We start from the raw sequence: 13192 nt of genomic DNA, 5'->3' as shown, positions 1-13192 counted from the left end.
GGTGGTGACTGTGGTGCGACTATGGTTGTAGTAGTGACTGGTAGTGGTGGTGGTTGGTGACTATTTTGGTGCCGGTAGTAATGATCTCGATGGTAGTGATGAGGACTATGGTGGCGGTGAGAATGATGGTGGTGATGATGACTATGATAGATGATGATAACGGTGGATGCTGATGGTGATGATAATGAATCTGACGGAATTGGTGGAGATGAAGATGATGATTCTGGCGGCGGTGGTGGAGGGTGGTGGTGGTGGTGGTGATCATACTTTTTACCGAAGATTAAAACAGTTGTTATTACATGGTGGTGAGGATTACGATATTTTGTGTGTTCATTATTCTCTTTCGAGAGGGAGGGAAAGGAAATCGATATGTGTATACCATTACCTATTCGAATTAACTTGGCTGTGAAAAGTTTGACCGGGGACAACGATCGTATGCAGAAAAAAAAAAAAAAAAAAAAAAAAAAAAACATACGAAGAGAAAAGAAAATGCAAGAAATACAGGTAGATGTTTTCGTTTTGTTTCACAATACTTATCAAACGGATATATACATACACCTTTGAAAATAAGGTTAAAGTATACATATAGGTACGTTGCAAGTAATGCTTCCCCTTTTTTTGTTAGAGGAAATATATATTTTGACAAATATTAATTGCACCTTACTGATATGTATCCTTATATCATTGATTTCAAAAGTGCATGTATGTATATGTATGTACGCGTATATATAGGCAGACAGACAGACAGCAGATAAACAAACAAACAGATGAATAAACAAAAAGATACAGCAGCAACAATAAAAAGTTATACAAAATATATATGAACGGTAAAAAAACGCCCGTAATATAACCCGCTAAACTTTTTTTCGGAAAAGATCTCCGGAACTAAAATAGTACGTGATGCAGAAGCGACAGAGGAAGAATCTCCATCTCGTTCATGTTCGGACAAAGCTTCGGGCGCATCGCGTGAATAATGAAGGAACGTAACTTTTCGCTCTTTCATGAAAAAAATAAATGTTTAAAGGGGAATGTTTTTTTTTTTTTTTTTTTTTTTTTTATTGGAATTATGATTGGATGAGTGATTCAATAGATCGTTTTCATGGATTACTTTTTTTAATCTTGATGAGCCTGTAGATTATTTTTTCATGATCCATCTTTCACCTCTCCTTTCTTTTTTCTTCTTCTTTCTTAACTTAACCGAAAATCAGAGAGCAGCAACAAAATGCACCATAAAAGTTTTTTTTTTTTTTATCCGGCTAAATCTTATCAGTTCAAAGAAAAGAGAGAAGAAAAGTACCCTTATCTTGAAAGTTGTTTAATTAAGCTTGTCTGTTATGTGTAAAAGTTTTTTTTGTTTTTTTTTTCTGCTTCCCCTTAATAAATTTCAGCCTGCTCATGTATACCCCGTTAGCATGGATATTAGTCTTGGCAATCCGAGGTATATATTTACTCCCGGATTAACCCACCCTCCTTATTTATAGTACCCTTTATCTCTTGCCTAATGAACATCGCGCCCATTATTGTTATCATATTGTTATCCCTCTTTGCAGCTGTTTTTGATGCTGTTCCTGCTGATTCCCGCTGTCATGCTGATCGTGTGGCTGCTGGTGGGCCTCGCGACCTCTCCCGTGCCTTACCCGCTGGAGAACATCGACGTGGAGGCCGACGACCTGTCCCTGCTGGTGGAGGAGCCGTCCTACGCCCTTGTGGAGGAGTTCCTCGAGGCGTCCAAGGACAGCGAGATCACGCGACTGCAGTTGGCGAGCGCCATGGAGGAAGCGTCGAAGGACATCCAACAGATCGTGGCCAGCGTTTCGGACGAGGCGGACTCTGCGTCCCTCAACATTGACGTCGAGGAGGAAGTGCACCTCCTCAAGGATATCATGAGCATCCTTTCCGACACGTCCATTCAAAACAATGCGGATGGCAGTTATGGCGACGACGACGAAGTCAGCGATGGCAACAGCGAGGATGAGGCAAGCGATATCATTAAAACGGACGAATCGATTAAGGGCACGCTGGGGGAGCATGACCCACACCGGCCGGTGGATGCCAGCGACGGCGTGGCCATCCACCCTTCCCAGATGAAGCCCATTATGCTGCAGTTTCTCTACGTCAATATCCTTCGCTGTCGCAGTCGTGGAGACATCGTGCTCGCCGAGTACATCCGCATGTACCGCCTCCTGAACGCCTTCCTGAGTAACTTCGGGAGCTTCGCCGCCGTTCAGACGCAGATGCTGGAAGATCGCATAAGAAATCTGGAGATTCGCCACCAAGGCGTAAATCGGCAGGAATATCAAACCCTTTCTGGCATGATCCGCTTTGAGGACGCAGCCGGCACTGTCGGGGATATTGATCCGGTCTCCGGCACGATTATATTCACGTGTCTGCAGCGCCACCTTCAGTATCTGTCCCTCGCCTTGCATGCGATTATTCCCCTGCCAGGAGACGAGCCTCTCCTGCACCCTTTCGAGTCGGCCTACAGGACCATCCTGGCCAGCCACCACAGCTGGTTCGTGGAGAAGTTCTACCTGGTGGGTCTGGCCATGCTGCCCTCCAAGAAGCAGGCCGTGGCCCACCTGAAGGTGAGTCAGGGCGAGGACGTTAGCATGGACGACCTGATGGCGAGCCTTCGGCTAATCGTGCGAGAGCTGGACGAGCTCACGGAGGCGACGGAGGTGATCCTCGAGACGAGCGGCGTCCTCGGGAGGATTCCCACTCAGGTTGTCACGTGAGGGGTTTAAAACCTAAATTATACCGATTTTTTATTTGTTATTTGGATGGAAGAAAAATGCATATTTGTAAATAAAACATTTAATTGATTGTAAAATCCTTCTAATTTCATTTATCCATGCAACATTTTCATCAGGATAAGAGAAGACCTTGTTTACAATATATACACGGTGAGTACTGTCAAGATAACAGGTGATGCATATGCCAATATGAAGATGGTGGCGCCAGCCTGCATGCAAAAGGTATCCATGATGTGGATGTTCTAGATTTTCCTAAGCAAATTCCTTCAGATGCAATGCCCGGCCAGAAACCACCATCTCCATACCAGGGTTGAGTAAATTATCTGTACACGGAGCAGGATTGTTTGCCTTGAGTTTGTTATTGGTAAATGAGTTACGCACGTGATGCAAACGATGATTCAATGACTAGTTAGAAAATGACTAGGAACTTCACTGCCAAGTTTCTTGATCACATGTACCATTACCTTAAAAGAATGGAAAGGGACGAGAAACTTGCAAGTTGGAAATAGAAGAAGAACATAAAACGTGTTGGGCTAAAGTTACAAAGCCGAAACTTTATAACCTGTCTATTAAACAACGGTCTGGTGAACAGCATTTTCAACAGGGAGATTAAAAAATATAATCATATGATACATGCTTTCTTGATAAACAGCTCTTTAATGTCGAAATAGTGAATACAACAGAGACTGTAACTATGACAGGCGCCTTTACCTCCACGTTCTAAATAATTTGTAAGAAGAAAGAATTTCTCGACAATAATAAACTCGTTGTGGCACTACAGCAAGACGGAACAAAACATGACATGATATGTGAAACAGACAACGAAAGGGCAAAGTACATCCATTATAGACAAATGATAACACCACCGAGTAACAGGTTTTTTGGGAAGGACAGGAACCCTCTGACTAGAGAAATATCGCCCCTTGTAGGATTATAGCACCTTATAAGAATTGTTATCTGGTCTTCTAATAATCTATATTAATCGTAACTGAAAAAAAAAACTTTTTTGATTTTTATGTGTTTTAACCACATTTTTACGGCGGTCATTGGCTCCTGTCCAAGACGTTGCCTGCATCCACCGTGAGGATAACAAACATTCATAATCGGCTGTAGAATGTAGTCTCTTCTTGAAATACGATGAACTCAGTGTTCTTGATTAACTATAGTAATTATACATGAATAATCCCGAGGCCGGAAGACTCGAGCCTCCCTAATATACAGGCTTCTTACCCGCCAGGAATTGAGGTTGACTGCCGTGCTCGGAAAGGCTAATGCAGGATGCCCAGCATATGCAAGGATCCGTCGCCTTTTGAACAGGAACTCCCGATTTTTTTATATACTGTAGTTGTTGATTGAAAACACCTCTATTGTATTAACCAACTTCATCATACTTTGATCTAAACGTGGAGTTCCCGTCCGAGCAAGCAGCATACCCAGGTTCTAGCGGGTAGAAATAAACAGGCAAGGGCAGGATTCTGTACATCTAGCGAGCGTTGTCATTTAACAGTGTCAGCACCATGGAAGACCGTGATGTGAGTAAATTCATGTGTGGAAACCAGCCACAGGTCTGGTAGACACGGAGAGCTGGCTAACTAACTTTCTAAATGAAAAGAAACGTTTAAGTGTAAAAGTGGTTTGTGATGACTACCCTCAACACAGTAACCTATGTAATAACACCAGTAAACAGTTCCGTTGGAACTTCATAACCAAGTCCGTGTGAACACCATTCAATTTGTAACATGGTTCGGTCACGGCTGGAGCCCCGTCTTGTGTCTATGTTTACACATCCTGAGATCTCAAGGTTTCTTCTAAGACCTTGTTTTCTTCTCCCTAAGAATTCTCATGCACGGGGAAGGAGCGTTGACTGCTGGCTCTCGGCCTCTTGTCTCACCAAGCCCTCCTTCCTTGGATTGGTCCTGGGCCGTTCCCATGCAAGGCTGGGCCTGCCGAGGGCGCTGCTGCTGCTCACACGTCGGTCTCCAGAGAGCTCTGGCGCCCGATGGCGGTGAAAGACTGGGCTTTGGTCATGGCGCCGTGCTGGCTGCGCCCTCGGAATCTTCTCATGACCGGCGGGATGTTGGCGCTCGTGTTACTCTCCAGGGAGGTGTTCTGGGGGAGAGAGGCTCTTAGTTAAAGGGAAGGTACTCGCGTGGCAGAGGCGAACATGTTGGTGGACCAATGGGCTGTAAATAATTAATGTAAATACGTAAAGAGAAAGAAAATTGCAAGATTAATTGATCTAGTCGATGGTACTGTATGCTTAAGGGTCTCAGAGGGCAAATATGAAGGTTGAAACAGTAGCAACAGGAAATCTTTGTTAAGTTAGTTTTGAAATCATCAACATTAAAGACAAGTTAGGGTTAATACCATGAAAGATTAGTATGCTCATAATTTATTATGGGTGACATAATCATTTATTGCCAGTGGCCACCGTGAAGTTAATTGCTAGTAAGAATGTCAGTATTTAACATGACGGGGGGTTATTATAGGGTAGTGAGATGGGCGCATATAGAAAATCCAATATACAGTAGAGTTATTTTTGAACGACAGATCCTTTAACGAGAAGAACATTAAACTTTCTTATACGCCTAAGTCCTGCAGGAAAAGTAGGGAGTTAATATATGTAAAGGAGGCATAATATAGTCGAAAAAATGACGTTCTCCTTATCTCCAAAAGCCAGTAAGAACGCAGCTACTGTCAGGACATGTTTATCAGTGAGGTGTACGAGAGTAGGCCCCCAACCCCCTCCCCCTCCCCATGCGTCCACCTTCGTTTACTGCCCTTTGGAGAGATTCCGCCAGGCAAGCGATACTGGCCTTTAAGGCTTTTTGTTACAGAGCTTAAAATATCCTGATTCTCCTCCCACCCTCCCACTAGCCTTTCTTCCTCCCCCGATACCCTCAAAGGGTAATAATTAGCAACAAAAAAATTAAGAGAGAAAGAAGAAAAAACGAGATGAGAAAGTAAAAATAGAAACAGAGGAAAGGTGAAGCAAGAAAAGAGGAAAAAGGTTCTAAAAAAGAAAGAGGTAGTGATAGTCCCAGTGGGAACATCACCCGTGCTGTACAAAGGACGGGTCGTTTAGCGAGATACCTCTCTCTCTCGCTCTCGCTCTCGCTCTCGCTCTCGCCCTCGCTCTCTCTCTCTCTCTCTCTCTCGCTCTCGCTCTCGCTCTCTCTCTCTCTCTCTCTCTCTCTCTCTCTCTCTCTCTCGCTCTCGCTCTCGCTCTCGCTCTCGCTCTCGCTCTCGCTTTCGCTCTCGCTCTCGCTCTCTCTCTCTCTCTCTCTCTCTCTCTCTCTCTCTCTCTCTCTCTCTCTCTCTCTCTCTCTCTCTCTCTCTCTCTCTCTCTCTCTCTCGCTCTCGCTCTCTCTCTCTCTCATTCGTTCTCTTTTCTTATCGCGTTCACTCTCTCCTTTCTCTTGTTTTTTCTTCTTCCCTCTTCCTTCCCCTATCCCTTCTCTTTTCTATTTTCTTACTTCTTTTTCCCTCTTCTTTCTTCTCCTATCTTTTATTTTTTTCTCTCTTCTCTCGTAACTCTCTTTCGTTCTCCACTTCTTCTCCATATCCCCACTCTCTTCCCTCTCTTTCTTATCTCTTTCTCTCTGTCCCTCTCTCTCCCCTCTCTTTCTTATCTCTTTCTCTCTGTCCTTCTCTCTCCCCCTCTCTTTCTTATCTCTCTCTCTCTCCTTCTCTTTCTTATCTCTGTCTTTCTCTCTCTCTCTCTCCCTCTCTTTCTTATCTCTGTGTCTCTCTCTCCCCCTCTCTTTCTTACCACTCTCTCCCTCCCTCTCTTTCTTATCTCTCTCTCTCCTTCTCTTTCTTATCTCTGTCTTTCTCTCTCTCTCTCTCCCTCTCTTTCTTATCTCTGTGTCTCTCTCTCCCCCTTTCTTTCTTATCTCTTTCTCTCTCTCTCCCCCTCTCGTTCTCGCCACTCCCTCTGCCACGCTGCCTCGCCCCTTCGTTATACTAGGAAGGGAAGGACAAACTCCGTACAGTGTTTGTTGTGCTAATATGTTTTTGCGATATCATTGCACACGACGCGACGTTGCACTGCAATACGATGGAATTTCGGTGTTGCATAGTAAGAGTGGGAATATTGCAAGGAAGAGTGTGGGAGGAATGGAGAAGGGGAGAAAAATAGTGCGTAAAAAAGTGAGTAAAGGAAAATGTTGCAGAAGAAAGTAAGAGTGTCAAAAATAAAGGAAAAAATATTGTACAAGGTGTAAAAGGAATCGTGAAAATGGAATAAGAAATATATATTTTTTTAATGGGAACACGGAATAAAAAATAAACAGAAATGGAATGGAAGACACGGGGGGGGGGGGGGGAGGAATCGTTACCATATATATGATTCCTCTTTCTCGACAAAAAAAAAAAAAAAAAAAAAAGGAGTGAAAAAAGGGGGAGAAAAAAGCCTCTTATACCTCGACTCAACAAAGAAAATAACATAAAATTACGGGTACAAAGAAAATGAACAAGAGGCTTCCGCGACGAGGCTTTTGCACTAGACTGATAGAAGCTGATGACTCATTACGGGGAGGATGACGCCAGGTGATCCAATTACCCGAAATGACGCTAAGGACGCCGCGAAGACCGATCTCGCCCGCTCGCCGCTTCCTCCCGAAGGCGGCGGCGAGTGCGGCCTCGGGGGGTGGATTTAACGTCGGTAGATGGATGGATGGATAGATGAGGGATGAGACTGATATTCGTGGATGGATGGATGGATAGATGAGGGGATCGAATGATATTCGTGGATGGATGGATAGATGAGGGATTAGACTGATATTCATGGATGGATAGATGGATAGATGAGGGATTAGACTGATTTTCGTGGATGGATGGATGGATGGATGAGGGGATAGACTGATATTCGTGGATGGATGGATGGATAGATAAAGGATTAGACTGATATTCGTGGATGGATGGATGGATAGATGAGGGATTAGACTGATATTCATGGATGGATAGATGGATAGATGAGGGATTAGACTGATATTCATGGATGGATAGATGGATAGATGAGGGATTAGACTGATATTCGTGGATGGATGGATAGATGAGGGATTAGACTGATATTCGTGGATGGATGAGTGGATAGATTGATATTCCTGGATGGATGGATGGATAGATGAGGGGATAGACTGATATTCGTGGATGGATGGATGGATAGATGAAGGGATACACTGATATTCGTGGATGGATGGATGGATAGATGAGGGATGAGACTGATATTTGTGGATGGATGGATGGATGGATGAGTGGATAGATTGATATTCCTGGATGGATGGATGGATAGCTGAGGGGATACACTGATATTCGTGGATAGATGGATGGATACTCGTAGAAGCATGGGTCAATACGGTATGGTGGATGGACCGATATTCGTGGATGGATAGATGGATGCGCATGGATGGATGGAGGGAGAGGTGAATGTATGGGTAGATAGATACTCGTTGATAGACAGGTGGATGGGTGGATACTCGTAGATCCATGAGTCGATAGACATATAGATTGATAGACAGATACTCGTAGATGGATGAGTGGATGGACGGAAGGATAGATGGATAGAATAGATACACATAGATGCATGGGTAGATAGACATAAATAGATATAGAAAAGATACTCATGGATGGATAGATGGATGGATGGATGGATGGATGGATGGATGGATGGATGAATGGATGGATGGATGGATGGATGGATGGATGGATGGATGATGGATGGATGATGGATGATGGATGATGGATGATGGATGATGGATGATGGATGATGGATGATGGATGATGGATGATGGATGATGGATGATGGATGATAGTTGATGGATGATGGATGATGGATGGGTGGATGGATGATGGATGATGGATGGATGAATGGGCGGATGGATGGATAGATGAATGAAAAGATAATAAGATAACCGTAGACATATAGTTGAGTAGATAGATAGACATATACTCGTAGACTGATAGATACGTGTTGAGAAAAGGATAAATATGTGTAGATAGATAAATAGATAGATAAACAGATATATAGATATGTACAGATAAACGGACAAATAGACAGATAAAGAAAAGTAGATACATCGATAGATAGATGGATACGACACAGCCATCTCGTTTTGTCGGAAAAGAGGAACAAGCTTGGCTCGCCTTCACTGCCAGGCGTCTAAGCGTCCATACTTCACAAATTATAATTTTCATAACTGATATTTTGCTTCTATGGAAAAGTTATAAACAAGATGATTTCTTCCGCTTCTTCTTCTTCTTCTTCTTCTTCTTCTTCTTCTTCTTCTTCTTCTTCTTCTTCTTCTTCTTCTTCTTCTTCTTCTTCTTCTTCTTCTTCTTCTCTTTTTTTTCTTTTCCTTCTGCTTCTTCTTCTCCTCTTTTTTTTTTCTTTTCCTTCTGCTTCTCCTTCTCCTTCTCCTTCTATTTGTTCTTCTCTTTCTCCTTCTGCTTGTTCTTCTCTTACTCCTTCTGCTTATTTTTCTCTTTCTTTTCCTTCTACTCTTTCTCATTATTCTTGTTTTTATTCGTTTCCACTTTTTCTTCTTTTCCCTTTGTTTCGTCTACTTTTCCTCTTTCTGTTTTCTTTTTTTTCTCTTTTTTTTTTTTTCTTTTCCTTTATCATCAGCTTCTTCGTCTTCATGTTTTTTTTTCTGGTTTGTCATTCGTTTCAGGAAAATGCACTTGGCAGATTGATGATGATCGGCCATATACTTTATGTCGGAATGTCATCGCTGCATTTCAGATAATTATTATCACTAACCTTTCCAACTGTCATTAATCATCGCCTATCTGCCAAGTGCATCATCGCCTCGAAATGTCGAATCATGTCTTGTGAAAATTGGAATTAGTAAAATACCCGTCACCTGAAAACTTTTATGATGCTTTGATTAGAAAATTCAGTTTATATCTACGTGCCATTTTCATGTAAGTGGAACAAAAAAGTAAAAATGTTTTATAAATGCTGTCGGAATAAACCATAAATGAATATCAGAAACTATTTGAAAATAGCTTGTCACTTCACACTGAAAATGTCATCGATAGACGGTAATTTAGTAAGCCTTTTAGCATATTAGGCTGTCAAATGATAACATATTTTACAGTGTTAACATAAAAACAAGCGTTTATCTGCAAACAAATGAGCAATGACAATAAAAAGAACAAGTTACTAAACATTAGAACCTTCTTGTATATCTTTCCAAGTTTAGCAAAGGCAAGAACAGAAATTTGTTATCCAGTTATAGTGATAAGATCAGAGTTGTTTGTTAGACGATGGTAGTTACCCCCAGAAGACAATAAATATCTAACATAGGAACAAGCAGTCAAGAGCACAAGCTTATAAACTACCTAATAGAATCACCAATGGAAATCTACGGCTACTGAGCAACATGTGTAAATCATCTACTAATACCCTGGAATTAGGCTTCTACGTTATCTACCATCTACTCTCTACCTACACACAGCCCCGCTTAGTGTACCTTATGTGTGTAGCTCATCACCGCCTCTGTAAACGAGCTGGACGGTCTAAGGTTCTCTGAAAATGAAGGTTATCGTTAACAACGCTGCTCTCCTGGGGGCGCCTCCACTCCCTAGCCTCGTGTGGGGAGATACGAACAGGGAAAGATGTTTTTGAAAATGTCACAGAGTACGTTCCTTTTAAAGAATCTTAAAGGTAAAAGAGAAAACGGCGTAGTTTCGTGATACAAAGGGGTTGTTGCTTCTTTGTTATTACCGTAGTATTGGTTTGTGTGCCAATTACAGTATGACTAGTTTTTGTGGCTCTCATGAGAAAAAATTAATGTTCAAGGTTTTGAGAAAAATCTGACTGAAGATCCTTTAAACACTGGTTTAAAAAGTTTGAAATTTGTTTTTGCTTACGTTAACATAGAGTAAAGCGAAGAGTCTGCTAATACCGCAATCAAAAAGCAGCTTTTAGCATTTTTATACAAGCATATGATACAGTTTAAGCTTCACTAATTATAAGTAGTGTGCTAAGAGTTGTTTCATATTACGGAATTATACTTTGACTCATGTTTGAATATTTTTTTCTGAAGCCTGTAGTAAGCATCAAGATCAGCCACTATAGTCATATGCGTTTGCTTCCAGTGGTCACAATGCATTAAAAAAAAAAATCTACACTCAAGCAGGCACTAAAAGCCACTCATGGACTCAACAAGTTTTACAAAACAAGTTGCAGTGAAGCGCTTGTCACTAAGCACTGACACCAATTCCTGTTGGATAATGTAGAGGAAATTCTGTAGCTGAAGTACAGGACAAACTACATTAATCAACTATTTTCGAAAACTTGAAACACAACGCAACACCATATGATGGAGAATAACAATTCACATATCAAATAAGTGTGTATATAGGTATACATGTGTGTGTGTGTGTGTGCGTGTCGTGTGCGTGTACGTGTGCGTGTGCGTGTTCGTGTGCGTGTTCGTGTGTGTGTGTGTTCGTGTTCGTGTGTGTGTGCGTGTTCGTGTGTGTGTCCGTGTGCGTGTGTGCATGCGCGTGTGCGTGTATGCATGTACATGTGTGTGTACGCTCTCCCTTATTTCCAACGCAACCGTGTCAAGGAGACGAACAAATGGTCTGTTCTCATGCAGACAAAGGGAGTCACGTGTTCTTCAGCCTGGAAGCATCTTTAACCCAGGATGGTCTAATATACTTCTACTGCCTCTTCTTCTTATTCCCTCTTCCTCTTATTCCCTCTTCCTCTTATTCCTCTTCTCCTTGTCCCCTCCATTCCCTTCTTCTAATCCTCTCCTCTTCTGTTTTATGTCTTACCTTCCTCTCTTTCTCGTTCTTCATCCCTTTAGTTCTCCCACTTATCTTTCATTTCCCTAACTCCCTCATTTCTTTCTCATCCGTCTCTCTTCCCTCTCGTTCTTAATTATTCCTCTTTGCTCCAGACCCTCTCTTCCTCCCTTCCCCTTCCTCCCTCCACCGCCCTTTCTTCCTCCTCCTCCTCCTCCCGTCCTTCCTTCGTTTTCCTGCCTCCCTCCTTCTTCTTCTCTTCCTTCCTCCTCCCTTCTTCCCTCTTCCTCCCTCCCATCTCCTCCTCCCTCCCTCTCTCCTCCTCCCTTCCTCTCTCCTCTCTCCATCCTTCTCTCTCCTCCCTTCTTCCCCTTCCTTCCTCCTCCTCTCCCCGCCCCTCCTCCTCCCATGCATAAACAAATTAGCGCTGCCCCCTCCCCCCCACTCCCAAGAGGCTGACCTTTCCCGTCATATGACTATCGTTATTAGCACCCTCCCTCCCTCCCTCTCCCCCTCCCTCTCTTTATTAATCCCTCTCTCCTCATTGTCCTTCTATTCTTATCATGATGATCACAGCAACAGCAATATTACTATTTATGATAATAATGATCATCACAAGTATATTAATAATGGTAATAATAATCAAGATAATAATAATAATGATGATAATCATAATAACAGTAATACTAACAATAAAAATAATTATAATAATAATAATAATAATAATAATAATAATAATGATAACAACAACAACAATTATAATAACAATTATTATTATTATGATGATAATAACAATAATAATAATAATAATGATTAATGAAAACAACAATAAAAACAACAAAAATAATAATGATAATAATTAAAATAATTGTAATACTACTACTACTACTACTAATAATAATAATAATAATAATGATTATTATTATTATTATTATAACAATACCAGTAATTATGATAACAATAGTAGCAATGATGATAATAACGATAGTATTATCATTATCATTAATAATTATGATAATGATAATAGTAATAATAATAATGATGATAATAATAGTTATAGTAATAATGATAATAATAATAATAATAATAATAATAATAATAATAATAATAATAATAATAATAATAATAATAATAATAGCAATAATAATAACAACAACAACAATAATTGAACTAATTATAATATCAATAATAATAATGATAATAATAATAATGATAATGATAATAATAATAATAATAATATATAATAATAATAATAATAATAATAATAATAATGATAAAAATAATAATAATACATTGATAATAATAACAACAACAACAACAACAACAACAACAAAACAACAATAATAATAATAGTAATAATAATAATAATAATAATAAAATATATATATATAATAATAATAATAAAAATAATTATGATAAGAATAATAATGACTGATAATAAGATAGTATAAGAATAAGAATAACAACAACAACAATAATAATAATAATGATGATAATGATGGTAATAATAATAATAATAATGATAATAATAATAATATAAATAATAATAATCATCGTCATCATCATCATAATGATAATAATAATAATAACAATGATAGCAATAATAATAATAATAATAATAATAATAATAATAATAATAATAATAATGCAATAAAAGTAATAATAATAATAAAAGT

The 13192-nt window shown here is 40.2% G+C and overlaps 2 protein-coding genes across 2 annotated transcripts in view; one reads left to right on the top strand and one right to left on the bottom strand.

The window, feature by feature from the left end:
• Nucleotides 1-1549: 1549 nt before the first annotated feature.
• LOC125031852 lies at nucleotides 1550-2830 on the top strand (the record flags this gene model as incomplete). Its single annotated transcript, XM_047622840.1, is given in 1 exon segment — nucleotides 1550-2830. A coding segment is annotated over 1 exon segment (1186 nt), but the record flags the coding sequence as incomplete, so codon positions are not given.
• Nucleotides 2799-13192, bottom strand: part of LOC125031631 (trichohyalin-like) — a 127254-nt gene continuing 116860 nt past the window's right edge. The window contains exon 44 of the mRNA XM_047622515.1: nucleotides 2799-4862. Coding sequence (XP_047478471.1) covers nucleotides 4719-4862 — 144 coding nt within the window. The 3' untranslated portion in view covers nucleotides 2799-4718. The remainder of the gene's footprint in view (nucleotides 4863-13192) is intronic.

Source organism: Penaeus chinensis, chromosome 13, assembly GCF_019202785.1.
Source record: "Penaeus chinensis breed Huanghai No. 1 chromosome 13, ASM1920278v2, whole genome shotgun sequence".
Lineage (NCBI taxonomy): Eukaryota > Metazoa > Arthropoda > Malacostraca > Decapoda > Penaeidae > Penaeus > Penaeus chinensis.
The sequence above is the reverse complement of the archived record's forward strand: the minus strand, read 5'-3'. Positions and strand labels throughout refer to the sequence as shown.